Source organism: Arvicola amphibius, chromosome 4 (assembly GCF_903992535.2).
Source record: "Arvicola amphibius chromosome 4, mArvAmp1.2, whole genome shotgun sequence".
NCBI lineage: Eukaryota > Metazoa > Chordata > Mammalia > Rodentia > Cricetidae > Arvicola > Arvicola amphibius.
In genome coordinates, this window is record NC_052050.1 from 110,169,682 (window position 1) to 110,184,654 (window position 14,973).

The window sequence follows — 14,973 nt, forward strand, 5'->3', positions numbered from 1 at the left end:
GGAATTTGAGCGAGCGAGCTGTCCCTGACAAAGAGACATGAAGTGGACGAACTGCAAAGGAAGGTCCGTGGTCAAATGTCACCTGGAAAAGAGACAGATGGCATGGCAATGCCATTGTGCAAGTGCTCAAATTTGCTTCAGAATCTGGGCTAATGAAGTCTACAACTTAATTCAAGTCCCTTCACTATACACATCGATAACCCGTTATAGCTGCATTATCCTCATCCTAGTTAATTAATTATAGTCTTAACAAAAAACCTTGTAATTAGATGGTTTTGTTGTCTGTTTTGCAACTGAAAAATGTATAAGACACAATAACAACTAAAAAACAAGAGTGACATTTGTCAGTTTAACGGAAAGTTCAAGGCTTTTTGTTGATCTTATTATTAGAAATGAAGGTATTTGCCAGCAATTCTTTTAAAACAGCAGAGTGCAAGAGATGTTTTTTTTATAACAACAAACATCAATATAACACCAAGATACCAGTGTTTAAGACCAAAGCCAACAGCCTTGAAGAAATGGGCTAGTTCATTTCGTTAAGGTATCTCTCACGGCTGCCACAATGTGCCTGGCACTGACTCCATACATATCCAGCAGTTCACTCGGTTTCCCGCTTCGCGGCACTTCTGCTACTGCAAGCTGATGGACAACTATGTCAGGCTCTCTGGAGATGGCCGCACACACAGCTTCCCCAATGCCACCTTCTCGATAGTGATCTTCCACTGTGATGATGTGGCCTCCGGTGGCTTTGGCACTGCAGATAATGGTGGCAGCATCCAGAGGTTTGATAGTGAATGGGTCAATGACGCGAATAAAAATACCTTGTTGAGAGAGCTTGTCGGCAGCCAGTAGGGCTTCCTGTAGAGTAACTCCCGCACCAACAACTGTCACCTTGTCCTCTGCACTCTGGCGGATCACCTTGGCTTGTCCAACCACAAAGCTGTCTTGTGAAGTATAAATAACTGCGGTTTGGGGCCGGCTGGTCCGAATGAAGCACATCCCCTTCGTTCTGGCTGCCAGATAAACAGCGTGTTCTGTGGAGATCGCATCACTTGGGTAGAAAACCGTGCAGCTGGGGACGCTTCTGAACATGGCTAGGTCCTCCAGAGCCATCTGGGAAGGCCCATCTTCTCCAATGGAAACTCCGCAGTGGGAACCAATGAAGTTGATGTTGGCTCGAGAGATGGCTCCCATCCGGATCTGATCAAACGCTCGGGTCAGGAAGGCCGCGAAGGTACTAACAAAAGCCACGGTCCTTCCTCGCGCTGCACACCCTAGCGCTACACTTACCATGTTTTGTTCCGCAATAAAGCACTCTATGAAACGCTCGGGGTGTTCTTTCCTGAAGATCTCAGAAAAAGTCGAGTTTTTTGTGTCACCGTCTAGAACAATAACTCTCTTTTGAGTGTGACCCAATTTAGCCAGAGCCAAGCCACAGGCTTCCCGGGTAGCCACCTTGTCACCCAGTTTGTAAGCAGGTGCAGAGGTCATTTCTATATTGGAGATGCTGATCTGGGGTGAGTCTTCAACGGGGGGCTTTGGTGTGAGATGTTTGCTGGTTCGTATCTGACTCTCAATTAATTTGACAATCCCATCAGCACTCTCTTTCGGCATGGGCTTCCCATGCCAGTTTTCTGCGTCCTCAATACTTGGAATACCCCGCCCTTTGAAGGTCTTGGCAATCAGGGCAGTAGGTTTGTTCTTGACTTGAGTTGCTTTCCAAAAGGCCTGGCAGAGAGCTTCGACATCGTGACCATCCACCAAGTAAGTATTCCACCCAAATGCTTGGCAGCGCTTCTCATAGATGTCCGTGCAGTGCCCTAGGGGTGCAGTGCCGCTTTGTCCCAAGCGGTTCACATCAAAGACTGCCACGAGGTTGTCCAAGTTGTAGTGGGAAGCAAAGGCCAAGGCCTCCCAGACGGAGCCTTCTGAGGCCTCACCGTCCCCCATGAGACAGAACACACGGTAGCTGGCCTTGTCGAAGTACTTGCCGGTGTAAGCCATTCCGCAGGCAGCTCCCAGTCCTTGCCCAAGGGAGCCTGTTGCCACATCAACAAACGAAAGCCGAGGGGTGGGATGACCCTCCAGGTCGCAGTGGATTTTCCGCAAGTTCAGCAAGTCAGATTCACAGATCCCGCCCGCCTCCACCCAGACGGCGTAAAGGATGGGTGCAGCGTGGCCCTTGGAGAGGACGAAGCGGTCGTTGTCAGGGTGCTCTGGGTCTTTCTGTTTGTACCTCATGGTGTGGAAGAAGAGCACAGCCATGATCTCTGCCGCGCTACAGCATGACGTGGGGTGGCCCGAGTTGCTGGCGCACGTGGCCCGGATGGAGTGGATTCGCAGACGATTGGCCGTGTCCTGAAGCACTTGCAGGGTGTCTGGGTCCACCTTGGCACCGTTGGCCGTGGCCATGGCTGCAGGCTGCTCGGTTGCCAATGGGCAAGAAAAGTAGGGCAATGTCCTGACTGTCTCCTTTAACAACCCGTTCAGCAACCGTTGGGGAAAGTTTGCGCATGCGCCACTGGTCTGCATCAGTGCATGTGCAGTTGCTTTGTTTTGAGCTGTATCACAATGCCCCGGCCCCCAGCCCTAGATTTTTAACGTTTACCTTTTCACTTTCAGGTTCAACGTTATTAAAAAATAATTAAATATCACGTTGCCTCTCTCTAAGTTCAAAGTGGGATAAATGTTCTTATACCCATATATTATGCCTGGGGGGAAATATTTTAGATACTATTGCGCCCTTACACCTAATTCTAACATTTTAATTTTAAAACTAATTTGATTTTTACGTGCATGGGTATTTTGTCTGGTTGTATTTCTGTACACCACTTGCGTGGGAGGCCTTCAGTTCCTGGCACGGAAATTACAGGTGGTTGTGCGCTGCAGTCTGAGTGTTAGGACTCGAATCTAGGTCCTCTGGAAGACTGGCCGGTGCTCTCAGTTGTCAAACCATCCCTTCAGCTCCGACTGTCTCGGTTTTAAAGAGCACGGGTTAATATAAATAAAAGCAGTGACAGAAAATATTCTAAGACTTGACAAAAGAATGCTGAAGTTGGGCAAGTCCCGCAAAAGATCAGCTGTATTCAACCTTAGCTTATATTTTTAGGTAAATAAGAGAAAATCCAAGTACCATAGGCTAGGGCTGCAGAAAAGAAGATGGGCATTAGGAGGAAAAATGCAGCTTCTAGTAGCAACGCAAGCAGTGGTGGTGGGAGGGCGCAGGCAGGAGAGTAGAGAATGCGACGCTGGAAACTCGCGGTTAATTTTGCTGAAGAACGCCAATCCACACGCTGGTAAGCACTTTAGTACACACCGAACGACGCGGCGTTCCAGTAGTGGTGGTGATGGTGGGGGGAGGTGGTAAGAGAAATCAGAACTACTTAGCATTTCTTTCAAATTTCCAAATTCTTCCATTCGTTTCAATTGTGGCACAACATTTTCTAAGGTATTAAGTTTTTTGACATTTGCAAAGGTCAGCTTTCTTAAGCAAAGAATTTGGGCTTGGAAATTTAGTACCCTAGATAATGAATGTGGATTTCTCTTGTCGTTCTATGAAAATATATGGATTTTTCTAGTAGTACATAGAAAATAGCATTTCCTATATTATTTATAACGTTTTTATAAATTGGTCTGATATTTTTAAGACATCTGGAAAGTTTATATATAATATGAGCTATCCGTTATTTTCATTAGGCATTTTAATATTTTAAAATATATTTCAAAGTACATAATTACTGATCATTAAAGTATGAAGCATGTATATCACTATCTAATAATGGATTACCCAATATGGACATAAATATCACTTAGTTTAAAAGTCAAATAGATACAGGATAAATCCTTTTATTTTTCCCACTTTAGAAGAATCTGTCAGTGAAATGAGATAAACCAGGAACTCTAAGGGCAGCATTACAATAATTCGATTGTGTTGGTAAAAAGTGAGTGACTCATTTTAGAGATTGTTCGGGAGCCAGTCAAAGGTTTTCTACAAGTAGGAAACAGTTCTTTATTTACTTATGTTGATTTATGTGCACAGAGTAGTGATCAACAAACTTGAGTGGCTTTGGGTGGTCACTAGGAGTGCATAGGTGTCCAGACAAAATTGTAAACAAGGGTTGGTAAACAGTTCAGTACACCTCCAGTGTGGTGCGTTGGGAACTGGAAACCTCTGAACATCTGTTAAACAGTTCAGCCTAACCTTGGAGGTGAGCAGCTGTAGAGATGGTCAGTGAGTAAATCTGCATCCAGCTCTTCTGGAGGATCAGCGTTCAGTTTCCAGCATAAGATGCCTTTAAATCCAGCTCCTGGGGATCAACCGCCCTCTTCTGGCTTCTTTTGGCACTGCACCCGTGTGCATAAACCCACTTTTGGGCACAAACATGTACACATATCTCAACACAAAAAATGGTGTGGAAAGATGACTCAGCAGTTATGAGTGTTTTCTGTCTTCCTAAAGGACCCAAATTCAGTTCCCAGCACCCACATCAGGTGATTCACAACTGGCTGTAACTTAAGCCCCAGGAGATCTGATATTTTCTTCTGGGAGGCACACACAAACATCGTGTGTGTGAGTGTACACACAAACACACCAAACAAAATGCTTAAAAATAAACAAAAATAATAAAATCTTTTTAAAAGCCCAATCATCCATTTAACTTCTGTCTTAAAATCTGATAAAATGGAACAACACATTTCTTGCTTTTTCTTTGAAGTTATTATTATACTTTTTCCTCACAGTGCAGAAGTGCTTGCTGTGATGCCTACACTCCAGGAATATAAACCCTAGCAGGATCAATAGTACAAACAGCTATGGAGGGGAAGATAAGGAACAGAAATTGATCTTTGTAGGTTCTGCTGAGCAGCAGCATAAAAAACAGCACCTAGTTTCTAACACTCAGGGGGCTGAGTTTAGAAGGTGTAGAGGTTGAAACCCCTGAAGTCTTGTCCCAGCTGCTGAGTGTTCTTAAAGAGAATCTCATAAAAGACACAGAGGGCAGCTGCATCTGCTTCTTCCATTTGAATTCCATTAGCACAGAAGGCAGAATATGTGAGCTGGATAGATTCATTATAAAGCATTAAGATTCCTTTTGTGGGGCACGGGAAAGGTAGTGACATGCTTTACCTATCTTTCTGCATTCTCACTTTGATAGTTATTGTAGATATTACTGTTTTTTGCCTCTCCTAATTTTGTTATAGTTTGTAAATTATATTTTGAGGTATGGGTTGGAGAAGTCAGAAGAAGAATTACAACATATATAGAAAACTATGCCAAACTCCAAGCAGCAAAGGATAATCATAAGTGACCAGCCCACAAGTCCCTTCTCCTTTGCTAGTCACGGGGATCATCTTGTGTTCTTGTTCTGTGAAAGAAGAGAAATACAAGTCTGCTTTGCATGAGAATAATTTCCATAAAAAATCTAATTGACCTATTGGCCAAAGGGTTCCCATGGCAACTGTCCAAACAACCCAGGATAAAGGTTGCTCTCCACATACTGATGGCAAGGCCCTATCACTGAAGGCAACACTTACATGACTCACTGAACATGGAGAGGTTGTTCTGATGCCTACATAGAGCCTTCACCCTATATTCCAGCATCTTTGGTACAGGAAGGTGCTCTTCAAGCTACCAAAAGAGAAATGTAAACACCAAGCCAACCCCAAACTCTTTCATCTACAATGATGACCTGCTTTCAAGATATGCTAGGGCAATGATGGCACAAGCCTATGGGAATAACCATCTGATTTGACTTATGGTCCACTCCACAAGACGGACCCCATACCTGGCACTGCTTTGGTGACCAAGAACCTGAGGCTAGACAACATAGGGACCTAGGGTAAAACCAATTACTACTGGTCTAAAGTGGAAAAAGAAGCTGCAACAATAATTATGACTTATAATGGCATTCTATTTTATTTGGACATGATCAAAGACCCTTCCTCCAACAGCAGACAGGACTAAATACAGAGACCCGTAATCAGATATTATTCAGGGGGTTAGAGACCTTGGAACATTCAACCCTAAATGAGTTTTATACATCAAATCCCTCCCCTCAGGGCTCGGGAGGGAACCCTGTGGAAGAAGAGGCAGAAAGAGTATAAGAACCAGAGGGGATGGAGGATATCAAAAAAGCAAGGCCCTCTATGGTGATCTGAAACAAAATGGCCCCCAAAAGGGCATGACCCTATTAGAATGTGGCTTGTTGAAGTAGGTGTGGCCTTGTCCTAAGAAACGTGTCACTGTGGGGGCAGGTTTTGAGGTCTCTTTTGCTCAAGCTTCCCTCAGTGAGACTGTTAGCCAAGTTCCTGCTGTCTGAGAGATGTAGCAGTCTCAGCTCCAGTACCACGTCTGCATGCCACCGTGTTCTCCATCATGATAACGGACTGGACCTCTGAAACTGTAAGCGAGCCCATTAGATGTTTTCTTTATAAGAGTTGCCATGGTCATGGTTTCTTCACAGCAATTAAAACCCAAACTAAGACATCCACTAAATCAATATGACCAGAGCTCATATGAGCTCACCGAGATAGAAGCAGCAGTATACACAGGACTTGCAGGGGTCTGCAACAGGTCCCCTGTGTATATATTATAACTTCCAAATTAGTGTTTTTATGGGATTCCTGAGTGTGCAAACTAGTGAGTCTCTGATTCTTGTGCTGTCTCTTGGGCTTTTTTTCTTCTGTTTATTGTGTCCAAATTTGATGTGTTAGCTTTTGTTTTACCTTATTATATTTTATTTATTATTTAAAACAGTCTTAGTATTTATGAGATCTCCGGGTAATAACCTGGGCTTAGGTCAGTTAAAGAACTCAAACGTGACCACATGGAGTAGGTTTAGCAAGGTGACAATGGGTCTCTAGGATAATTTGGATTAGAATGGATTTTCATAAAAATTCCTGTCCTGCCCTAAAAACAAGGTTTATAAAAGATCGGATTTAAAACAAGGTTGGTTTAATGAGGTATTAAAGATGCACCTCCACGCATTCATGCACAGGGATACATCTTACAAGCAGTCAGATTTTGTCACCTAAGTGTAATACCCTTGGTATTGATTTTAGAGACACTGAATTCTTTACACTGCTGATCTGGAAAGCCATTTCTTTATCCACATCCTGCCCTCTCAGGAAATCTCTAACAAAGAAAAGGCACCCAAAACCAGATCCACATTCTTGGCAGTTGCCATGGCTCCTCTCCTAAAGTTGCCATGGACCCAAGACCCTGCCTAAAAATGTAACATACTTGGGCACAGATCCCGCTTATGGAGGATATATCAACACCCCTGTAGGGGTTGCCTACAGGGTATTTAAGCTCCCTGCTTTAGTTCAGGCACGTGACTCTCTCTCCAGCCCGAATCTATGGTACTAAATGATTCGCCTGACAGTTTCTTTGCTCAAAATAAACCTGTTCTTTTATTATTTTTATTTTAGGTCAGCTTGATCTGGCTTGCTGTATCATTGGAGAAACCTACTATCTGGGTACAGAAAGCCTATTAAGTGGGATCCCTCATCTGATCCACTTTCCACCTCTGAGGCTCTTCTCCTTAGTGCCCTGCATGTCTGCTGTCTCCTTGAGCTTCCCTTAGGGTGGTTTCTTCGCTGTCCACCAGTCCTCATTCTGTTCTGTTGCTGTGTCCCGCTGCTGAAAATCCCATCCACAGCATTTCCCATTTAAAATATTGTGCTTTACTCCCTAGGCTTTACAGTGGGCTCTTCTTCATATTCTTTAATCCACCGCATTTCCTTTCGTCCTCTGAGCAGAGTTCTAAAAGCCTTTTATGAAAAGTCTCTGTCTTCATTTCTGTCTCTCTAAATGTATTTGTATTAACTATTTTATGTAGGTGTTTGTATTTTATTGTATTGTAGTGTTTGTATATTTGTGCTGTTTGTATTATGTATTATATTATGTAGGTGTTTGTATTGACTGTTTTATTCTCTGGTAATGAATGGTGCTGCCTTGTCTTTAATGTTGGACTTTATCTTGGGATTTTCTGCTTTGCTCTTCTAAGAACAGTTGACCTTTTTCTTGGAGGTAACCATGTGGTGTTAGCGATGCTGGAGTCTGATTTCCTTCAGTGTTAGGCTAGCTTCCATAGAGACCATGCCCTCTCCAGTGTCTCTGTGGAAAGCAAGTGATTATCAAGAATCCTGTCCTTTGGCTGCGTTTTGCCCCCTGTGAATTCTGGGAACTACTTAGGTTTTACTGCTCTCAACTTAACATTTGTGTGGCCTTGAGACATTGCCTTCACACAGGGTAGCTTCTTAACATTGTGTGGCAAGCTCTGTCTAGACAGTTTCCTTCTGCTAAACGCTCTCCTTCAGTTTTGTACCCAGGGTCATCCCTGAGTGTAGGCCTATGCTCCTGTCTCATTGAAGCTGTGCATGACTCTGCCACACTTCTTGAGACACCTCCTTCTGTAGAAAAACACAGGAGGCAAATTTTCCCACTCGTGTGTCTGCTTTTATAGATGACTGGCCTGTGTTGTCTCTTGCCCAATGTATTGCAACTGTTGCTTTCTGTCTAGTTTGTAGTTGATATGCCTGGAGAATCTTTCTCATTGCAGCTTCTCCATCAAAACCTCAGAATGGTGACTCCAAATGTTTTGAGCATGAATACCTTACATATGGTCTTTAGATGTCTGCAGCCCCGCTTGCTGCACTGTCGAGCACCCCTCTGAGAAGCACGTGAGCTCTTGGAAGATTTTGGAAACTAACCACACTTATTATTACTAGCATTTTTGATACCATTTAATGATGTTCCTGTAAAAAATAAAGAATGTTAAAAAGCATTTTTTCCCGAGAAAAAGGAAGTTGAGGAGAAGCTCCATCAAGAGGACATACCATTCTGCCAAAGGACCTGAGTTTGGTTCCCAGCACCAGGTTGGAGAGCTCACAGCAGTCTTGAACTCTGGCTCCAGAGGATCCAAGACCCTCTTCTGGGCTCTGTGGGCACATGCACCCACACAGGCACAGACTTCTCCCCGCTGGTCTGCACATACACATACACGTCATTTTAAAAATAAAAAATAAATCTTTAAAATAAGCATCCAGAGAAAATTTCATCATTATGAGTAGCTAAGTTTTCCAGAGAGATTTTATTACTTCTCTGTTAAAGACAATGTCCTTTCAAATTTGAATGGTTTTTCAAATCCGTACTCTAAAGCATATCAAAGAGCTGCCTTTCTTCTCGCAAAGGTTACTTGAGGTATTAACCTTTTCTTGGATGACTAAGAGCTATCATTATAAACACTGGCTATTATGCTCTATTGGAATTCAATCAAATAAATCAAAATAACTATTCAGAATAGTTCCCAAGGAAGGTTATCTTCAACATCTTTGTTCAGAGTAAATGCTTTAATTTTATTATTGTACTTGGTACATTGTTCAAGGTATATGGCTGTGGTAAGAAAAAGACTAGGAGGAAAAAAGTGGGTTTGGCTCAGGAGGAATCCAGGTGCTTTTCTCTGTCCCATAAACATCCAGGGCATGGTGGGAGGTCCTGGCTTGTGGGTGGCTCTGTTTCCAGGCTCTGGGGTCCCATGTTCTTCCTGTCTCCTTCCCCAGTCTTTTGTGCAAGTCTTGCTCTCAGCTGTGAAACTGAAACCATCTCGTCCATCTGGTCCACCACTGGGAGGGACAAGAATACAAGAGAGGAACCTACTTCTTTTTCAGGAGTAACCCAGGAAGGTGCACACTTTACTTTTCGTACTCTGCTAGAGAAAACTCGCTGGCGAGCTGCACCCGGGATTGGTGGATTGGGAAGTGTGGCTACCTGGCTTCTCTGTGTTAACAGTTGGGGTAGTAAGTTGTGAAGAAAAGAAAATATTGATAGAAAATCCATGGTTGCTACTGAAAATGATTTTAGAAGTCAACTTCTCTACATTGTGTAGACACGGAGCTGTTTACTCATCGTCTTTTCAAGTTCACAACAGTTTGTCTCCAAAGCGATGCTTTCGTGTTATGGAAACGAATCCAGAGCTTTCGTTACCCGAGGAGAACTCACGTCTCCATTGCGTACTCGCGGATGACAAACTTGTGTGACGCTCCACAGAAATGCCGGGCATTCCCCTCGTCCTCCAGAGGAAGGGGCATGATTACAGACAGACCCTGCTCTTGGAGGCCAAATGTGGACAGGGAAGAGGAGCTTCTTCTCAGCTTCTGACCAGGAAAGTGTCCCTCAAGGGAGGAGGAAGTCTGCCTTAGCCTTGTAGAAGAGGCAGAATTTTGCTTGAGTCAGTGAGCACAGTTACAGAGGGGAAAGAGCGCTCCTAACCTGACAGGAAGGGAGGACTCATCCTGAGAGCCACTGAGCCCGAGAGCTGGAAGACAGACCTTCAAGAGGCCTTGAAAGAGAGCCAAGTGGCTTGTTTTGATGTTTTGTTTTGTTCTCTTGAGTTTGGCTTGAGGGCAGCGTACAATGGAAAGGTTTTTTTCTCCACAGAGCGTCTCAATCGTAGTCGTGTTTGGGAAAATTGTTCTCCTCATGTCAGGAGAGATGATTGGGGATGATGGATGCAGGGAAAATGGGGCTATCAGAATTGTGCATAATGTCGGATGATCAAGGGGAGTCTTTGTCTTGTTTTACAAATTTTTGAAGGTTGTTATTAGAGATTCCTGTGTGTCAAAGCTTTCTTTTTACCATTTTTGTGTGTGTCCTCACACACACACACACAGATTGAGATTTAGAGAGATAAATTGGGGGATATATTTGTATAACACGTGAATGTGGATGTGACCACAGGTGCCACACTCCATGGACGGAGGTTAAGAGGCAACCTCAAGTTAGTCGTGTCTTGCTACCTTGTTTGAGTCAGGAAACCTTTGTTTATCACGGCTGCGTATGCCAGACTCTTTGGCCTGTGAGTTTCTGGGAATGTTCCTGCCTCAGACTCCCATCTCCTTGTAGGAGCTGTGGTTGTAGGTGCACTTTATTGTGCCTGTTGTTTGCCGTTTTGTTCTTTTAAACTTACTGTTTATTTATGTGTATGGGTGAATCCCCCCACATATATCCATGTGTTTGGGTTCCCGTGGAGGCCAGAAGAGGGAATGGGGTTCCCAGAAACTGAAGGGTTAGCATGTATTTACATGCTTACACCCCAGCTGATTAGATATTTGGAAAAGATGAGGAAGGGTTGGGATTGGAGGAGTAGAGGTACTGGTAGTGGAATTTGAGGTCACAGAAGCCCATACCGAGCCTGTGCTCATTCCTTTATTCCTGCCTGCCTATGGATCAGGGTGTAAAGCTCTCGACTACTTCTCCAATACCATGCCTGCCTGCTTGCCGCCACATTAGCCACCATGATGAAAATGGGCCCAACCCCAAATTAAAGACTTTTTAAATAAGAGTCGTCTTGGTCATGGTGTCCCTTCGCAGTCATAGGACAGTGACTAAGATCCCCTCCCCCACCTGCTCACGCATCGTCATTTGCCTCAGCCTATCTTTAACCTGCCATGTTTGTTCACCTTGATGAGCAAACTCAACTGTTCTCCATCTCTTTTTCCATGGGAAAGAACTTTGAAAATAAGTTGTTTCCAAGCTCACACATTGCAGAAAAATATAAAGATCATTTCTAAGTACTCCTTCCTCAGCCCAAATCCTTTGGACTGATTTTTGCACAAAAAATAGTTTTGTTGCAATTGCCTCCAGATAGTTTGGGGGGCATGTATGAGTATCCACATACCTTTATCCCCTAATTTATTGTAAGTGGAATTTAGTCAGCAGAGTTTTATGCTTAACAAATCTATGAAATTTTCCACATAGAAGCACATAGATCTGATTAATAAGAACAGCAGCAAAATTTTGGTTCTGTTAAAACTGTTTGTGTAGTTAGTTCTGGAAATTTACTTTATGACCACAAGGTGGCGCGATGACACGGCTTATTGGGAGAAACTCTGGCCGATTGGCTTGTGTTAGGTAGGGAAAAGCCACTCAGAACAAGCATGACGCCTCCCTCCCTAACCCAAGTGGACTAGTGTGGAGATGGGAACATCAGAGAAGCTGTTCGGAGCTATGAGTCTACGGGATGACTCCCAGCAGCACAGTGAGAAGCACGAGGAAAGCTCTGAAGAGCTCAGTAGCTGTAGCCGTTTATAGCACAGCATTTTCTTCCCTATGGTATCCGTTGTTACCAACTGTTGGGTTCCTTCCTTGGGATATGTAAATAAGTCAGTTCTAAATGGCTAACAAATTACTTCCTTGTGCTATATTTAAATTATTTGGATTTGTAAATTTGGGGTTTGGATATTGGCATGCCTTTGAGCTAAATTTCTCATTTTGAACAAAAGTAGGCACAAGACCAATACACAGTATAAAATGTAGCAGCTAATTCCATATTAAATGACACCTTATCATTTCTCTCCAGAAAGCACAGGTCATAAACAAGTCAAAAGAAAAATTACTATTTTATATCACATGTAGGGTCAGGTTTATAAAAAATATCCAAACTTCTAAAACTAAATTAAATGACAGAGTAGACCAGACATTGCCAAAATCAATCCTGAAAAAAATTACTGAAGGGCTAAGCTGTTGAGAGTACGGTTGTCATTTCAAAATGCTTCCAGGAAGACTGAGCCGTGAGGACTAAGGGAGTGAGGCAGGTGGCCGCTCTGTTGGGTGGGAGGATCTGGAGAAGCTAGAACCCCACCTTGAGAGGCAGTACCCGTGGATCTCCGGGCCCGGCTAATGCCCAGGGCATGGAAACAGGACCAAGAGGAAGTGTTCTCAAGCAAGCGACAGCCTGCAACTCTTTACCAGCAGAGGGCGCGCTTTCTCGGGCGCTCTCTCCTGTTTTCAGACTCCTAGGAAGAATGCAGCTGTGGTAAAGGGGATCTTTTCGTAATACAAAGGCGGGGACTGGTAGTTGACTCCATCAACAAGATAAGTTTCATGTAACAGGGCCAAAGATAATAAGGCACAGAGCAGTGCCCCTGTGGCACCAGAAAGTCTTCAAAGAGGAAAAGTGTGTGTCCCACGCCTAACTGGAATAGACTCATCTGTTGATCCACCAATCTGTATACCAGTAACTATTTATCTAGTCATGGGTATCCGGAAGAGGAAAAGTACATATTGCCAACTTAGTGTCTTAGAGCCCCTGTTGCTATGACGAGACGCCATTGTTATCAGCAGCTCTTATAAAGGGAAGCGTGTTATTGGGGCTGACTTACACGTTCAAAGGTTTAGTCCGTTATTGTCACAGCAGGATGCATGGCGACACACAGACACACATGGTGCTGGAGAGGGAGCTGAAAGTTCTGCTTCTTCTGGACCGGCAGGCAGCAGGAAGAAAGAGACAGGGTGGCCTGGCTTGAGCATCTGATACCTCAGAGCCCACCCTCAGAGACACAGCTCCTCCAACCAGGCGACACCTCCACCATCGGGGCACACCTCCTACCAGCGCTACTCCCTTTGAGTTTAGGGGGCCATTTCATTCATTCACTACATCCGGCAAGGGAGAATAAAGTTACTTGTAAAATACAAATGGAAAAGATTACGTTTCGGGAAAGAAAGAAATGAGGGCTAGGGTGTTCTGCTCTAGAGGCGGTGGGACCTGGGAGAATGGAGCCAGCAAATGATGCAGAGTAAAGTCTCGAGCAATAGCCAGCGTTATTCAGAGCATCAGACAACCTAGATTATGGTGGTTAAGAGGAGTCACATGAGTAAGGTGGACAATACAAGGGAACACCACACGTGATAGGCAAGCTGCACATGCGGCTTGCTTTTCCATAGAGGCATATAAAGGTGGAGGCTTCTCTCCAGCCCCGGGCATCCATATATCCAAAGAGTCTCGAATGTTCGTGTGGAAACTCCACCCCAAGTCCCCCATTGGTGGTTCTGCCCCTGAGAAAGCCTGCCATCTGTGCCTCCACCCCTGAGAGCATTAAATATCCCCACGTCATGGCTTCCCCTCATGGTCTTCTCAACTTCCCCTGGGCCACCCAGGAATGCTCAGAGCAACCATGGATTTATTAATTCAGTTTGACTGGGTATTACATCAGCAGCAGCGGATTCCCAGTAAACTGAATTGATTCAGTTTAACAGTGACGGATGATCTGAAGTAAGCTCGCTCCTATCGCCTGTCTGCTGTCCCTGGCATTCCAAGAAGAAGTCCGTGTTTTGACGAAACTGAAATGACAAGACCTTTGTCTTGTTTTAGTGGACTTTTCTCCCACGCATTTAGAAATCTCACATGGCTCCACTCTTGGCCCATGTCCCAACACTAGATGAACACTTTGGTTGATACAGTGATTGCCATGCAAGCCTGGGAACCTGAATTTGATTAGCAGAACTGACAGAAATATAGACATCTGTAGGAGTCAGCCATGATAAGCTAAATGTGAACAGATCACCCAAAGGAAGTTCTTTACTTCCAACCATTATCACCTGTCAGTGTAGGACTCAGTCATCCATAAGTTTAATAGAAGCCTGAGTCTCAGTAGTTTACCCTGAAGCAATAGCTGTTAGAAGGAAGGACGGTAAACTAAGATTACCTGAGCACCACCCAAGAACAGACTATCCAAACGAAATGCCTAACATTACAACCACTATAGATAGGATCACAACGAGCACACACTCACCAGGAAACCCCTAGACAAATATCAGCCAATCAGGGGTCCTGAACCTCAGAAACCTCTTACCCCCACCTTTACTACTATAAAAACCATACTCTAACTTAGCTCGGGGCTCTCTGATTATTCCAATACATTGGATGTGTGGAGAGACCGAGTTTGCAAACTTGCATAAACTAAAGGCTCTTTGCTTTTACATATGGGACTCAGTCTCCTTGTTGGCTTTTGGGGGACTTTGCGGATTTGGGCATAACAACATCTATGTAATGCCAGCACAGGGAAAGTAGAAGTGGGCAGATTTCTGAGGCTCACTGGAAAGCCAACCCAAACTACTTAGCAACTTCTAGGTCAAAAAGAACCCTCTTTTCAAGGAAAGTTACTGGCTGTAGGAAGCATTGGAGAAACCAGAAC

General features: G+C 44.1%; 1 protein-coding gene across 1 annotated transcript; it reads right to left on the reverse strand.

The window, feature by feature from the left end:
- Positions 1-528: 528 nt before the first annotated feature.
- Positions 529-2,412, reverse strand: Tktl2 (transketolase like 2). Its single transcript, XM_038328802.1, has one exon. It carries the CDS (start codon positions 2,410-2,412, stop codon positions 529-531), a length of 1,884 nt encoding a protein of 627 aa, XP_038184730.1.
- Between the last annotated feature and the right edge of the window lie 12,561 nt (positions 2,413-14,973).

Excerpts from the sequence above, each read along its gene's own strand:
- Tktl2 (XM_038328802.1), bottom strand. The coding sequence starts at position 2,412 with ATGGCCACGGCCAACGGTGCCAAGGTGGACCCAGACACCCTGCAAGTG.